This window comes from Entelurus aequoreus, linkage group LG06 (genome assembly GCF_033978785.1).
Source record: "Entelurus aequoreus isolate RoL-2023_Sb linkage group LG06, RoL_Eaeq_v1.1, whole genome shotgun sequence".
NCBI classification, from domain to species: domain Eukaryota; kingdom Metazoa; phylum Chordata; class Actinopteri; order Syngnathiformes; family Syngnathidae; genus Entelurus; species Entelurus aequoreus.
Genome location: NC_084736.1, coordinates 74,362,094 through 74,377,005, shown reverse-complemented (window position 1 = coordinate 74,377,005; position 14,912 = coordinate 74,362,094). Strand labels below are relative to the sequence as shown.

The 14,912-nt window shown below is 38.2% G+C and overlaps 1 protein-coding gene across 1 annotated transcript; it reads left to right on the top strand.

Annotated features, from left to right (window-relative positions):
* Positions 1-3,123: 3,123 nt before the first annotated feature.
* On the top strand, positions 3,124-3,979 carry tcima (transcriptional and immune response regulator a). Its single transcript, XM_062049662.1, has one exon. The coding sequence runs from the start codon at positions 3,201-3,203 to the stop codon at positions 3,501-3,503; it is 303 nt and encodes a 100-aa protein (XP_061905646.1). The 5' UTR covers positions 3,124-3,200; the 3' UTR covers positions 3,504-3,979.
* The last annotated feature ends 10,933 nt before the right edge of the window (positions 3,980-14,912 follow it).

The window sequence follows — 14,912 nt, the reverse complement described above, 5'->3', positions numbered from 1 at the left end:
CGTATAAAGTATTTGCTCCATCAAAAAGTAGACCTTTTCAATCAAATAAACTGCCTTCATGATTATCCATCCATCCATGTACTGTATTCCACTTATTTTAATCCAAGTTATTTGGGCAGAAAAACTATTTTTTTTAAATATAAAAGCATACTTTCTAAAGTTACATAAATTATAATTAGTTGTTAAAAGGTTTTAAATCTTATACATTTTTACTGACTTTATCTGGTACAACTTTATTGTAGTATTCAACGTTCCATTTAGACAAAAAAAACAAAAAAAAAACATATTTGTCATGCAATTTTATGTCTTATAAACTTGATCTAATATTGAAACAAATATTATATTATCATACATTCTAAACATTTGTTTGGCTAAAATCAAAAGTACTTATACATCTGCTTAACTCATGATTTTAAAGCAAGTTAATAATCAAATTGTACACTGCAGAAATTAGTTTTTCAGTTGTCAGAATTTTACCGTAAAAAAACAAAAGAAAACAAAAAAACTATGGTATAGTTTTTCTATTTACAGGACACTAATGCACTAACAACCATATATTTTACAGTAAAAACAATGGTGTTTTTTTTTCCATTTTCATTGTAATGAGGAAATCATGTTAAAAGTGGCCCTTAATGAAAAGGAGTTTAACACCCCTGTCTTACACTGAAATGTGGTTTGTTTGTTTGTTTGTTTGTTTGTTTGATTGAAGAATTGATTTGAAATGTGCATAGGAAAGGGTACAGTTTCACTGGTACAAGGAAATTATGGAAAGAAAACCTGAGCTTGTTTCAATTGCAATCCTTTTTTTAAAGAATACAACAGGGTCCCCAAACTTTTTGACTCGGGGGCCGCATTGGATTAAAAAAAATTGGCCGGGGGCCGGGCTGTATATTATATATATATATATATATATATATATATATATATATATATATATATATATATAGTAACACTTTAGTATGGGGAACATATTCACCATTAAGTAGTTGCTTATTAAAGTAACAAAGACTTAATTTAAAGTTATTTGGACACTAGGGGAACATATAAGGGTTAGGGTTACTAATAAGCAATAATTCTGAGGTTATTGATGGAAGACTCTTAGTTAATGGCTTACTGGTTGTATAATAAGGCCATGCAGAATAAGGCATTAATAAGTACTTTATAATGACTAATTAAGAGCCAATATGTTACTAATTTGCATATTAATAAGCAACTAATTAATGGTGAATATGTCTTCCCCATACTAAAGTGTTACCATATATATATATATATTCCGAGCGCGATGATGTCACGTTATCAATGAGAAAATGCATTTTTAGACAATATGATTTGCCTCAGCGGCTAGGAGACACCGAGAGTAACAAGCGGTAGAAAATGGATTAGAAAGGACAGATTTTAAATAATAATAATAATAAAAAGGGTAACACTTTAGTATGGGGAACATATTCACCATTAATTACTCGTTTATTAACATGCAAATTAGTAACATATCGGCTCTTAATTAGTCATTATTAAGTACTTATTAATGCCTTATTCTGCATGTTCTCTTTACTACCACTTAATGAATATGGTCTGTTCTTACACTCTAACCCCAACCCCAACCCTGACCCTAACCCTTTGTTACTTACAATATGTTCCCCTAGTGCAGGGGTCGGCAACCTTTACCACTCAAAGAGCCATTTTGGCAAGTTTCACAAATTAAAGAAAGTAATGGGAGCCACAAAAAAATTTTTTAAATTTAAAATGAAAAACACCGCATACAAAGCTTAAATGCTTTGTGCTATGTTAACCAGGGGTCTCCGACACACGCACCGGCACGCACTTTAATGTGGAAATTTTATGTTAGTGCAGCCCGCGAGTTTTGAATGAATGGCGCTTGATAGCGTCATACTTGCCAACCCTCTCATTTTTCCCGGGAGACTCCCGAATATCAGAGCGTGATGATTTGGCGCCCTCTACAGTCTGCCCTAACAGTGAACCTGCTCGACCACACGTAGAATGCAATTTCAGCTTGCTCGCGTAAGTGACAGCAAGGCATACTACCTCAGCAGCCACACATCTTACACTGACGGTACCAATACCCAGAATCCCATGCAGCCCTAACTCTTCCGCTCAACCAACGCACGGAGGGGGGGGGGGGGGGGATTGATGTGTGGGGGGATTTGGTGGTAGCGGGGGGTGTATAATGTAGACCGGAAGAGTTAGGGCTGCATGGGATTCTGGGTAATGGTTGTGTTGTGTTTATGTTGTGTTACGGTGGGATGTTCTCCAGAAATGTGTTTTTCATTCTTTTTTGGTGTGGGTTCACAGTGTGGCGCATATTTGTAACGTAACAATGTTAAAGTTGTTTGATACGGCTACCGTCAGTGTAAGCTGTGTGGCTGATGAGTAAGTATGCTTTGCTGTCTCCTGTGTGTGCAAGTAATAACAACATGCAACATGTGGCTGGACTGGCACGCTGTATGTAAATGCTATAGAGGACAATTACTGCAGTGCGATTAGGTCACGCCCTTTATTTAGTAATTAGAGTGTAAACAGGATTATTTTTTCCCTGGGAGTAATCTATGAGAGACACTGAGATCCATAAGTCTCCTGGGAAAATCGGGGGGGTCGGCATGTATATCAGAGTGGTCAAGGAGCAGCATGCGGCTCTGGAGCCGCGGGTTGCCGACCCCTGCCCTAGTGTCCAAATAACTCTAAATTAAGTCTTTGTTACTTAGAATATGTTCCCCTTACTAAGGTATTAGCAAAAAAAAATTATAATAATAAAAATAAAAATTTAATTTTTTTTTTATCTTCGGACTTCCCATGGGCCAGATTTTGGACAATGGCGGGCCGGATCCGGCCCATGGGCCGTAGTTTGGAGTCCCCTGGTAAACAACATTGAAAAACATACAGATAGAACACAATACTTTCATTCACAAGACAAACATATATATATATATATATATATATACTACAAAAAAAAATGTATAGTAGGTTAAAAAATAAGTCTACCGTATTTAAAAGAAAGGAAGAGGTTTGCATAGCCGCCAGACGACGTCTCGCCTTTCTGCTTCCCGACTGCTGACGTCACAAGTCCTCGCCCCGCCCTCAGCAGCATAAAAGCGCGGCGCTCTCTTCTCCTCCACGCACTTCACCTCCCGGCCTCTGAAGCTCTCACCGCGCCGCCCAGCAGGCCCACACACAAAAGAGGCGAGATGTCCACCTACGTGTCTTCAGACTGCCGCCGCGTCAGCCCCACCGTCCGCGGCAACATGTTCCACACGGCGCACCGCAAGAAGGCGGTGGCCAACATCTTCGACAACGTCAGCCAGGACGCGCTGACCAGACTCTTCCAGAAGACGGGCGACATGAAGGCGGAGGAGCGGGTGAGGAGCATCTTCTCCTACTCGCACGACCCGGAAGAGACGGCCCGGGCCCTGATGGCGCTGAAGCAGAGGAAAAAGGACAAATTCCTCCAGATCGCCGGTATGCTGCGGCAGTTTCTCAAGCTCCGCTGAGGCGTCGGCGTCTTCTCTTTTATCGGCTCCGAATTTTTCTGGAGCCCCCCCCCCAAGACGCGCGCTGGCTCTCCGTAGAGGCTCCGCAGGTGCAGCTGCATGGAGGCCGCCTGTGAGGCCACCTGCTCCCGCCGATGGCGATGGGAAAGTCCCGCTGCGAGCGCGGACGAGTTTTGAGAGGAGATATGAAGGAGTGAAAATTCACCCGCTGAGAAGAAGCAGATCCACTGAGATGCTGCTAGGAAGCAACAAATGAGACTTTTTTTTTTGTGCCACCAGAACATTCATGGATGCCTGAAGTGAACTCAACACATGCCTTCTTCTTCTTCCAATGAACACAGCAGTGATGTTCCTCCTTTGTCTGAACTACACCTTCTAGTGTTTACTCTCCAATGAACACAACAATGATGTCTCTATTTTGTCTGAACTACACATTCTTGTGTTTACTTGCCATTCAATAAACTGCTTTTTGTATACTCCAGTTTGTGTTTATGTGCATTCGTCATACTGTATGTTTAATACTGAATACTAGGGCTGCAACAACTAATCGATTAAATTGATTAAAATCGATTATAAAAATAGTTGCCGATTAATTTAGTCATCGATTCGTTGGATCTAGGCCACCATTTCTAGTCCCCCCCCCCATCCCCCCCTCGCTTTAGTTGTACTTTTCAATTTGTCGCACTTTTATTATTATTATTTTTATTCTGCAAATATGTTTTACTTTTTATTCGACCCCTTTTACCGTATCTTGTTTATGTTATTTGTTGTTTTGCTTAGTTTTTTTTTTTGCTCTATGCTTTTTTTTTAACCTGTAAAGCACTTTGGTTCAATTTAAAAGTTGTTGAAAACGTGCTATATAAATAAAGTTGACTTGACTTGACTAGGGGTGTCCAAAGTGTGGCCCGGGGTCCATTTGCGGCCCGCAGCTAATTGTTCACCGGCCCGCCACACATTCTAGAAAAGCTATTGCAAAAATAAATAAAAAAAACATTTAAAAAAAGTAGAATGAGGTGAAATCTAACTAGAAAAAGTTGCAATGTTGACACAAAGCTGCCATGCAGGCTGTTTTTTTTTAAATTTTGTCTATCTTTATTTTTCTTTTTTTGCCATTGCTCCAAAAAAAAAACTATCTTATAATGAAATATTGACCTATTCAAGGCTCCAATTATTTCAAATATTTCACTTTAAAAATGTTTCATGTGGAAAATATTGCATATATTGTGTGGTCGCCATACACAAACATCAACGTTTTCTTTGACAAAAGAGCATAAAACAAACAAAATAATACTTCAAATGTAAAATTGACAGATATATCTGAAGTTGATCTCGTAACTTAAAGACCTACTGAAAGCCACTACTACCGACCACGCAGTCTGATAGTTTATATATCAATGATGAAATCTTGCCATTGCAACACATGCCAATACGGCCGGGTTAACTTATAAAGTGCAATTTTAAATTTCCCGCCACACTTCCGCTTGAAAAACTCCTTTGGATATGATTTATGCGCGTGACGTCACAAAATCCACGGAAGTGGTTGGACCCCATCGGACCCGATACAAAAACCTCTTGTTTTCTTCGACATAATTCCACAGTATTCTGGACATCTGTGTTAGTGAATCTTTTGCAATTTGTTTAATGAACAATGGAGGCTGCAAAGAAGAACGTTGTAGGTGGGATCGGTGTATTAGCGGCTAAGTACAATACTTACAGCAACACAACATTGCGCCGTCAATCGCTGGAACGCAGGTGAGCACGGCTGTTGATGGGAAGATGAGGGCTGGCTGGCGTAGGTGGAGCGCTAATGTTTTTATCATAGTTCTGTGAGGTCCGGTTGCTAAGTTGCTAAATTAGCCTTAGCGTCGTTAGCAACAGCATTGTTAAGCCTTACCAGGCTGAGAATTTTTAACCGTGTAGTTACATGTACATGGTTTAATAGTATTGTTGATCTTCTGTCTGTCCTTCCAGTCAAGGATTTATTTATTTTGTTTCTATCTGCATTTGAGACAGATGCTATCACGTTAGCTCATGCTACAGAGCTTCGTCGATGATGGGTGTTGATGTAACCGTGTAGTTACATGTACATGGTTTAATAGTATTGTTGATCTTCTGTCTATCCTTCCAGTCAAGGGTTTATTTCTTTTGTTTCTATCTTCATTTGAGAACGATGCTATCACGTTAGCTCAGTAGCTATGTGTGTCACCGATGTATTGTCGTGGAGATAAAAGTCACTTTAAATAAAATAAAATAACAATGAATTAATATCAATGGTGTCTTGCATTATTGATGTTTTTGAGGCTCTAATTACTTCACATCAAACTTCGCTTTCTGAATGTTTTGGGCAGTGGGGGAAATACTGCATATTTCAGTTTTATTATAAAAAACAAAGTTGTCTTGACAGAAAAGGCATAAAACCTTTTTGGTTTTTTAAATTTGTATATCAACCTGAAGTTGATATACTGTAGAGATGTACTGTAAGCGTTAAATAAATAAAAACAATAATAATTTGACTTGTTTTTAACAATTTAATGACTTAGAGCCTTTATGGTCCCCGGGAGCCCTGAAGGTAAAAAAAAACAAAATCCATATATTTTGTTACGATTTGAAAATGAAAGCTATCAAAATGGCCCCTGCAGGCTTTAATTTTTCCGTGTGCGGCCCTCAGTGGAAAACGTTTGGACACCCCTGATCTATGCTATGCGCATGCGCAGAGACAATTTTTTATTTTTAAATTATTATTTATATATATATATATATATATATATATATATATATATATATATATATATATATATATATATATATATATATATATATATATATATATATATATATATTTTTTTTTTATAAACCTTTATTTATAAACTGCAACATGTACAAACAGCTGAGAAACAATAATCAAAATAAGTATGGTGCCAGTATGCTGTTTTTTTTCCAATAAAATACTGGAAAGGATAGAAATGTAGGTTTGTCTCTTTTATCCGATTATTAATCGAAGTAATAATCGACAGATTAATCGATTTTCAAATTAATCGTTAGTTGCAGCCCTACTGTATACATAGATCATACGACTAGAACCTTGAAGTTATACCACACACATCCCTAAAGTATCTTTATTTATATGTGTAGGTGAAAATAATAAATAGAAGCATTGCAAGTGTTACCATCAACTAAAACTAAAAAATTTAGCACAAATTGAAGGTAGTTTTTTTTTTAATTTGACATAAACGGTTTGGTAACACTTTAGTATGGGGAAGACATATTTTCCATTACTTAGTTGCTTATTGACATGCAAATTAGTAACATATTGGCTCCTAATGAGTCATTATTAAGTACTTATTAATGCCTTATTCTGCATGGCCTTATTTTACAACCAGTAAGCCATTAACTAAGAGTCTTCCCTCAATAATATATTATTATTGATATTATCGGCCGATAAATGCTTTAAAATGTAATATCGGAAATTATCGGTATCGTTTTTTTTATTAACGGTATCGTTTTTTTTTGTTTTTGTTTTTTTAAATTAAATCAACATAAAAAAAACACAAGATACACTTACAATTAGTACACTAACCCAAACCCCCCCCCCCCCCATTTTACACTCATTCACACAAAATGGTTGTTTCTTTCTGTTATTAATATTCTGGTTCCTACATTATATATCAATATATATCAATACAGTCTGCAAGGGATACAGTCCGTAAGCCCACACGATTGTGCGTGCTGCTGGTCCACTAATAGTACTAACCTTTAACAGTTAATTTTACTCATTTTCATTAATTACTAGTTTCTATGTAACTGTTTTTATATTATTTTACTTTCTTTTTTATTCAAGAAATCTTTTTTAATTTATTTATCTTATCTTATTTTTTTATTTTTTTTTAAAAAAAGGACCTTATCTTCACCATACATGGTTGTCCAAATTAGGCATAATAATGTGTTAATTCCACGACTGTATATATCGGTATCGGTTGATATCGTTATCGGTAAAAAGCCATTATCGGACATCCCTACTTATTAGTAACCCTAACCCTTATATGTTCCCCTAGTGTCCATCCATCCATCCATTTTCTACCGTTTGTCCCTTTTGGGGTCCAAATAACTCTAAAATTAAGTCTCTGTTACTTTAATAAGCAACTAATTAATGGTGAATATGTTCCCCATACCATAGGTTTATATCCAACTGAAATAAGATCCAAATGCAACATACATATAAACCACAATGATGCCTTTTTATATAAGCCAGGGGTGTCCAAAGTGCAGCCATTTTTGTCATGTCAGCATACTCCTAATAAAATGTATTCCTTGTTTATACGATGTATTAATTGTCACTGATAACACAAAGCTAAGTTGATACTTTTCTTTTGTATTGGCGTATAATAATACATTTATTTTTCATAGCACTCATCAAGTTGATCTGGAGAGAGTTTGTTGAGTCCGAGCCTACATTCCTTCATAATGAGCATGTGGTTAGCACATTTATGACTTGCGTTCTGCTCTTTGTTCTGATGATACTGGTTATTATTACTCAGGAGAGGATGTGATTAAGCCTGCATGGGTTTCCCTCATACAGCCGAGCACCACATCAGACTGGCCAGAACCAGTTCAGCCTGAGAAGGGTAAGGGAGGGGGTGATTCCTCCGCACGCTGTTGGTGCTGTGGTCTGTTTCATCATCCCTGCTCGCTAGATAAGAGCCTGTTAAAGGAGCATTACAGGCTTTAACGCAGTGGTTCTTAACCTTGTTGGAGGTACCGAACCCCGCCAGTTTCATATGCGCATTCACCGAACCCTTCTATAGTGAAAAATAAAATGTTTATTTTCAAATTCAAGACAAAGTTCTATGTTTTTGGTGACACTTTAGTATGGGGAACATATTCTAAGTAACAAAGACTTAATTTAGAGTTATTTGGTTAGGGTTAGGGTCAGGGTTAGAGGGTTAGGGTTATAATAAGGCATTAATAAGTTCTTAATAATGACTAATTAAGAGCCAGTATGTTACTAATTTGCATGTTAATAAGCAACTAATTAATGGTGAATATGTTCCCCATAATAAAGTGTTACCATGTTTTTTTTACTGGTGCACAAAATGAACCGTGCATGAACATCACCTTGTTCAAACAACAAAACCAACACAGTGCATAAACTCACAAACAAATTGCACGCCCGCCAAACCAGTCTGCTGTTGCCGTATCCGTAATACGCCGATAGGGAGAAGTTTGTATTTACACGATGAGTCGGGTGTGTTTGACCTCCGCCGAACCCCTGAGGCCGACTCACCGAACCCCTAGGGTTCGATCAAACCCAGGTTAAGAACCACTGCTTTAAAGGCCTACTGAAACCCACTACTACCGACCACGCAGTCTGATAGTTTTTATATCAATGATGAAATCTTAACATTGCAACACATGCCAATACGGCCGGGTTAACTTATAAAGTGCAATTTTAAATTTCCCGCTAAACTTCCGGTTGAAAACGTCTATGTATGATGACGTATGCGCGTGACGTTAATCGTTGAAACGGAAGTTTTCGGACCCATTGAATCCAATACAAAAAGCTCTGTTTTCATCTCAGAATTCCACAGTATTCTGGACATCTGTGTTGGTGAATCTTTTGCAATTTGTTTAATGAACAATGAAGACTGCAAAGAAGAAAGCTGTAGGTGGGATCGGTGTATTAGCGGCGGACTACAGCAACACAACCAGGAGGACTTTGAGATGGATAGCAGACGCGCTAGCCGGCGACCTCACCTTGACTTCCTCCGTCTCCGGGCCGCCGACCGCATCTATGATCGGGTGAAGTCTTTCGTCGCTCCGTCGATCGCTGGAACGCAGGTGAGCACGGGTGTTGATGAGCAGATGAGGGCTGGCGTAGGTGGAGCGCTAATGTTTTTAGCATAGCTCTGTGAGGTCCCGTTGCTAAGTTAGCTTCAATGGCGTCGTTAGCAACAGCATTAAGCTTCGCCAGCCTGGAAAGCATTAACCGTGTATTTACATGTCCATGGTTTAATAGTATTGTTGATTTTCTGTCTATCCTTCAAGTCAGGGGTATATTTCTTTTGTTTCTATCTGCATTTAAGTGCATGTGCTATCATGTTAACTCTGTAGCTAAAGAGCTTCACCGATGTATTGTCGTGGAGATAAAAGTCACTGTGAATGTCCATTTCACGTTCTCGACTCTCATTTTCAAGAGGATATAGTGTCCGAGGTGGTTTAAAATACAAATCCGTGATCCACAATAGAAAAAGGAGAAAGTGTGGAATCCAATGAGCCCTTGTACCTAAGTTACGGTCAGAGCGAAAAAAGATACGTCCTGCACTACACTCTAGTCCTTCACTCTCACGTTCCTCATCCACAAATCTTTCATCCTCGCTCAAATTAATGGGGTAATCGTCGCTTTCTCGGTCCGAATCGCTCTGGCTGCAAAGTAAACAATGGGGAAATGTGAGGAGCCCTTCAACCTGTGACGTCACGCTACTTCCGGTACAGGCAAGGCTTTTTTTTATCAGCGACCAAAAGTTGCGAACTTTATCGTCGATGTTCTCTACTAAATCCTTTCAGCAAAAATATGGCAATATTGCGAAATAAACAAGTATGACACATAGAATGGATCTGCTATCCCTGTTTAAATAAATAAAAAATCATTTCAGTAGGCCTTTAACATGTCTATGCATTGCTTTTCTACCATCTGACTGGTCCTTCCCAACATGATTCTAATAGCCACTCTATTGGTCCAAGCATATGTTATATTTCTTATACACTACTTCACACATTTTTCGCTGACTTTGACTCGGTGTTCATCCCATAGTCAGCAGGCTTGCAGCAGGCGCACACATGGCTTTACTGCAGGTTGCCTCCCGCAGTAATCTGCTTTCATAGTCTCTCTGCCGGCTCAAACCAGTTCCTTGTGTTGTTATGCATGACGACACTGGTGTGCTAGGACATAGTATGCTCACCCTCAGGGGGTGGAAGTCACCTGCTCAGTCACAGTTGACTTATGTGCAAATGACATCAACAAAGAGCAAGTCAAAAAGTGAATTATGATTTACTGACAGTCTATACATATTTTTTTGTTTATCTATAACATTTTTAAAAAAGCTTGTCTTATACCCGAGTGTCGTGCCACCAAATCGGTGCTATTTGCTTGTCGTAACATAATACAAATACATTCTTTCAACTCTTATAATAGGGATGGGTTAGGATGGACTTGAATCATCCCATAAGGATGTTTTTGCAGTCTATAGAAAAAGAGGTGGAAACACAAAAAGAGCACAGAGCTGATGCAATGAGCTGCAACTTCAGCGGCGCCATCTCTACATACAGCTGCAAAAAAACACACAAAAAGCAATAAATGAAACATATTGCACACATATTATTGCACCATGCATAGACAAATATCAATATCAATCCACTCAGGTGGTTAATAATAATAATAATAATAGATTTTGTTTGTAAAAAGCACTTTATATTGAGTAAACAATCTCAAAGTGCTACAGTGTATTAAAAAATAAATAAAAAGATACTAAAGAAACAAATAAAAATAAAAACTAGAACAGCCAAATAGCTATAATTAGTATGCACATATCTAAAAAAAAGGCTTTTTAAAAAAATAAGTGCTTTTAAGCCTTTTTTAAAAGCATCCACAGTCTGTGGTGCCCTCAGGTGGTCAGGGAGAGCGTTCCACAGACTGGGAGCAGCGGAACAGAAAGCTCCGGTTCCTGTAGTATTAACAGATAGTAGAACTATCAACTTCTGGGCATTGCAGTCAATAAACTTAAAGATGTGTGAGTTAAAAAATGCAAATTATAATTAGAACTATAATTTTCTACCGCTTGTCTCTCTCGGGGTGAAAGCTGCATTCGGGAGGAAGGCGGGCTACACCCTGTGAATTATTTTTCCTTGGTTGATTGTTAGTTTAGTTGTATTTCTATTTGTTCTACATTGTTAAATGTTAGAGTCCAACTTGATCAAAAAGACAGAAAGGTTGAGATATTCACAAACGAACAAAACCTTTTGACTGGCTCATTGACATGAACATTGGGTTTGTTTTTATGTGAAGCGTGACAGTGATGAAACTTTTACATCCCAACTAAGGCATAAACAGCGGCAGCTTTGCACAGCGTGGTGTGGGTCTCCTCTCTGCTCTGACGAGAATCCACTTCATTGTGATTGCACTAAAAGGCCTACTCAAATGAATTTTTTTTATTTAAACGGGGATAGCAGATCCATTCTATGTGTGATACTTGATCATTTCGCGATATTGCCATATTTTTGCTGAAAGGATTTAGTAGAGAACATCGACGATAAAGTTCGCAACTTTTGGTCGCTGATAAAAAAAAAGCCTTGCCTGTACCGGAAGTAGCGTGACGTCACAGGCTGAAGGGCTCCTCACATTTCCCCATTGTTTACAATGCAGCGAGAGCGATTCGGAATTAATTTGAGAGATGATGAAAGATTCGTGGATGAGGAACGTGAGAGTGAAGGACTAGAGTGCAGTGCAGGACGTATCTTTTTTCGCTCTGACCGTAACTTAGGTACAAGGTCTCATTGGATTCCACACTTTCTCCTTTTTCTATTGTGGATCACGGATTTGTATTTTAAACCACCTCGGATACTATATCCTCTTGAAAATGAGAGTCGAGAACGCGAAATGGACATTCACAGTGACTTTTATCTCCACGACAATACATCGGCGAAGCTCTTTAGCTACGGAGCTAACGTGATAGCAGATAGAAACAAAATAAATAAACCCCTGACTGGAAGGATAGACAGAAAATCAACAATACTATTAAACCATGGACATGTAAATACACGGTTAATGCTTTCCAGCCTGGCGAAGCTTAACAATGCTGTTGCTAACGACGCCATTGAAGCTAACTTAGCTACGGGACCTCACAGAGCTATGATAAAAACATCAGTGCTCCACCTACGCCAGCCCTCATCTGCTCATCAACACCCGTGCTCACCTGCGTTCCAGCGATCGACAGGGCGACGAAGGACTTCACCCGATCATAGATGCGGTCGGCGGCTAGCGTCGGATAGCGCGTCTGCTATCCATCTCAAAGTCCTCCTGGTTGTGTTGCTGTAGTCCGACGCTAATACACCGATCCCACCAACAACTTTCTTCTTTGCAGTCTTCATTGTTCATTAAACAAATTGCAAAAGATTCACCAACACAGATGTCCAGAATACTGTGGAATTTTGAGATGAAAACAGAGCTTTTTGTATTGGATCCAATGGGTCCGCAGGTTGCCTCCCGCATACATAGACGTTTTCAACTGGAAGTTTCGTGGGAAATTTAAAATTGCACTTTATAAGTTAACCCGGCCGTATTGGCATGTGTTGCAATGTTAAGATTTCATCATTGATATATAAACTATCAGACTGCGTGGTCGGTAGTAGTGGCTTTCAGTAGGCCTTTAAACGCTGGTTGGGTGTGGCTGCTAATAATTATTCATTTAAGGGGTTAAACGACTTAATGTAGACATGGCCTTAGTTCATACAAAGATGTCTATTTATGTGTCCTCAGCTGAAGTCACAGAGGTCCCACTTCACCCACCTAATGGTTTACAATTTCATTGGTTTGTTATCCCTGTGGACTATTTTTGCACTTCCATCACTCGGCTGTCTCATTTGTTTGGCTCGTGTCTCTCACACCAGCCAGCTGTTTATGCCCCGCCACACAACCTTGTAGGGCTATCCAATTGTTGAGGAAAAGAAAGGTAAATATTCAAAGCAATTGTCCGGGCGTTATTACTGCGCTGGACTCGGCCGCGTCCTCTCCCATCCTCTTCCTGCCTTTCATCAGCCTTGGAGACGGTAAATGCTTTTCATGTCAACAGACTCAGTGGCAGACAGTGTTTGGACCTGGAGGACAGTCAGGAGAACACACAGGCTAAAAGGTATAGAGAGGCAAACATATTATGGAAATGCAAAAAAAAAAATTATATGCAGTAGATCCACAACACATTTTTAAATTGTATTGTTGTTAATTACGACTGAAAAACAATCAACGGTGGGGCCAAAGCAAGTTGTGAGTTCCAGCACTTGGACTAAGAAGGTGAGAAACACTATTGAATTCAAGAAAGAACCCGTATCACAGTCTTCAATAAAAGTAAAAAATACTTTTCATTCATCATTTATATGTATTTCTACGGAGCCCCTAAAGGCACATGGGGGGAAAAAATGTTTTATAATTATTTTTTAGATTTTTTTTTTTTTAGACATGTATGTCGTGCGCACAAGAAAGTTTCTCGTGCGCACGAGAAACTTTTTTATAAAGTTATACATTTTTTTTTTTTTTTTATAATTATTTATTTATTTATTTATTTTTAGACATGTATCTCGTGCGCAAGAGAAACTATTTGTGCGCACAAGAAAGTTTTTCTCGTGCGCACGAGAAACTTTTCATGGGGGAATTTTTTTTTTTTAGAATATTATATTTTTTTATTTTTTTATTTTTTAGACATGTATCTCGTGCGCACAAGAAACTTTCTCGTGCGCACAAGAAACTTTTTATAAAGTTATAAAAAAAATTATTTAAAAAATAATTATTTATTTATTTATTTTTTTTAGACATGTATCTCTTGCGCACGAGAAACTATCTTGTGCCCAAAAGAAAGTTTCTCGTGCGCACAAGAAACTTTCTCGTGCGCACAAGAAACTTTTTATAAAGTTATAAAAAAAAAGAATTTTAAAAATAATAATAATTATTTTTTTTTTTTTAGACATGTATCTCTTGCGCACGAGAAACTATCTTGTGCCCAAAAGAAAGTTTCTCGTGCGCACAAGAAACTTTCTCGTGCGCACAAGAAACTTTTTATAAAGTTATAAAAAAAAAGAATTTTTAAAATAATTATTTATTTATTTATTTTTTTTAGACATGTATCTCTTGCACACGAGAAACTATCTTGTGCCCAAAAGAAAGTTTCTCGTGCGCACGAGAAACTTTTCATGGGGGAAATTTTGTTTTTTTTAGAATTTTTATTTTTATTTATTTATTTTTTAAGACACGTATCTCGTGCGCAAGAGAAACTATCTTGTGCGCACGAGAAACTTTCTTGTGCGCACAAGATACATGTCTAAAAAAATTGTAAAAATTATTACAACAAATATTTCCCCCATGTCCCTTTAGGGACTCCGTATATTTCACATTTCTGCAAGTAACACTATTTTTTTTCTTTTTAAAATGTGTTTTTGTGTTGATATTTTCATGTCGGATCAATTGGATTTACGTTATTTCTTATTGGAATTACAAGCCAAAAACATGCACCTGGGGATAGGTTGATTGGCAACACTAAATTGGCCCTAGTGTGTGAATGTGAGTGTGAATGTTGTCTGTCTATCTGTGTTGGCCCTGTGAGGAGGTGTCCCCAAAAGGGACAAGCGGTAGAAAATGGATGGATGGAT

Coding starts and splice junctions, on each gene's coding strand:
- tcima (XM_062049662.1), top strand. CDS start 3,201: ATGTCCACCTACGTGTCTTCAGACTGCCGCCGCGTCAGCCCCACCGTC.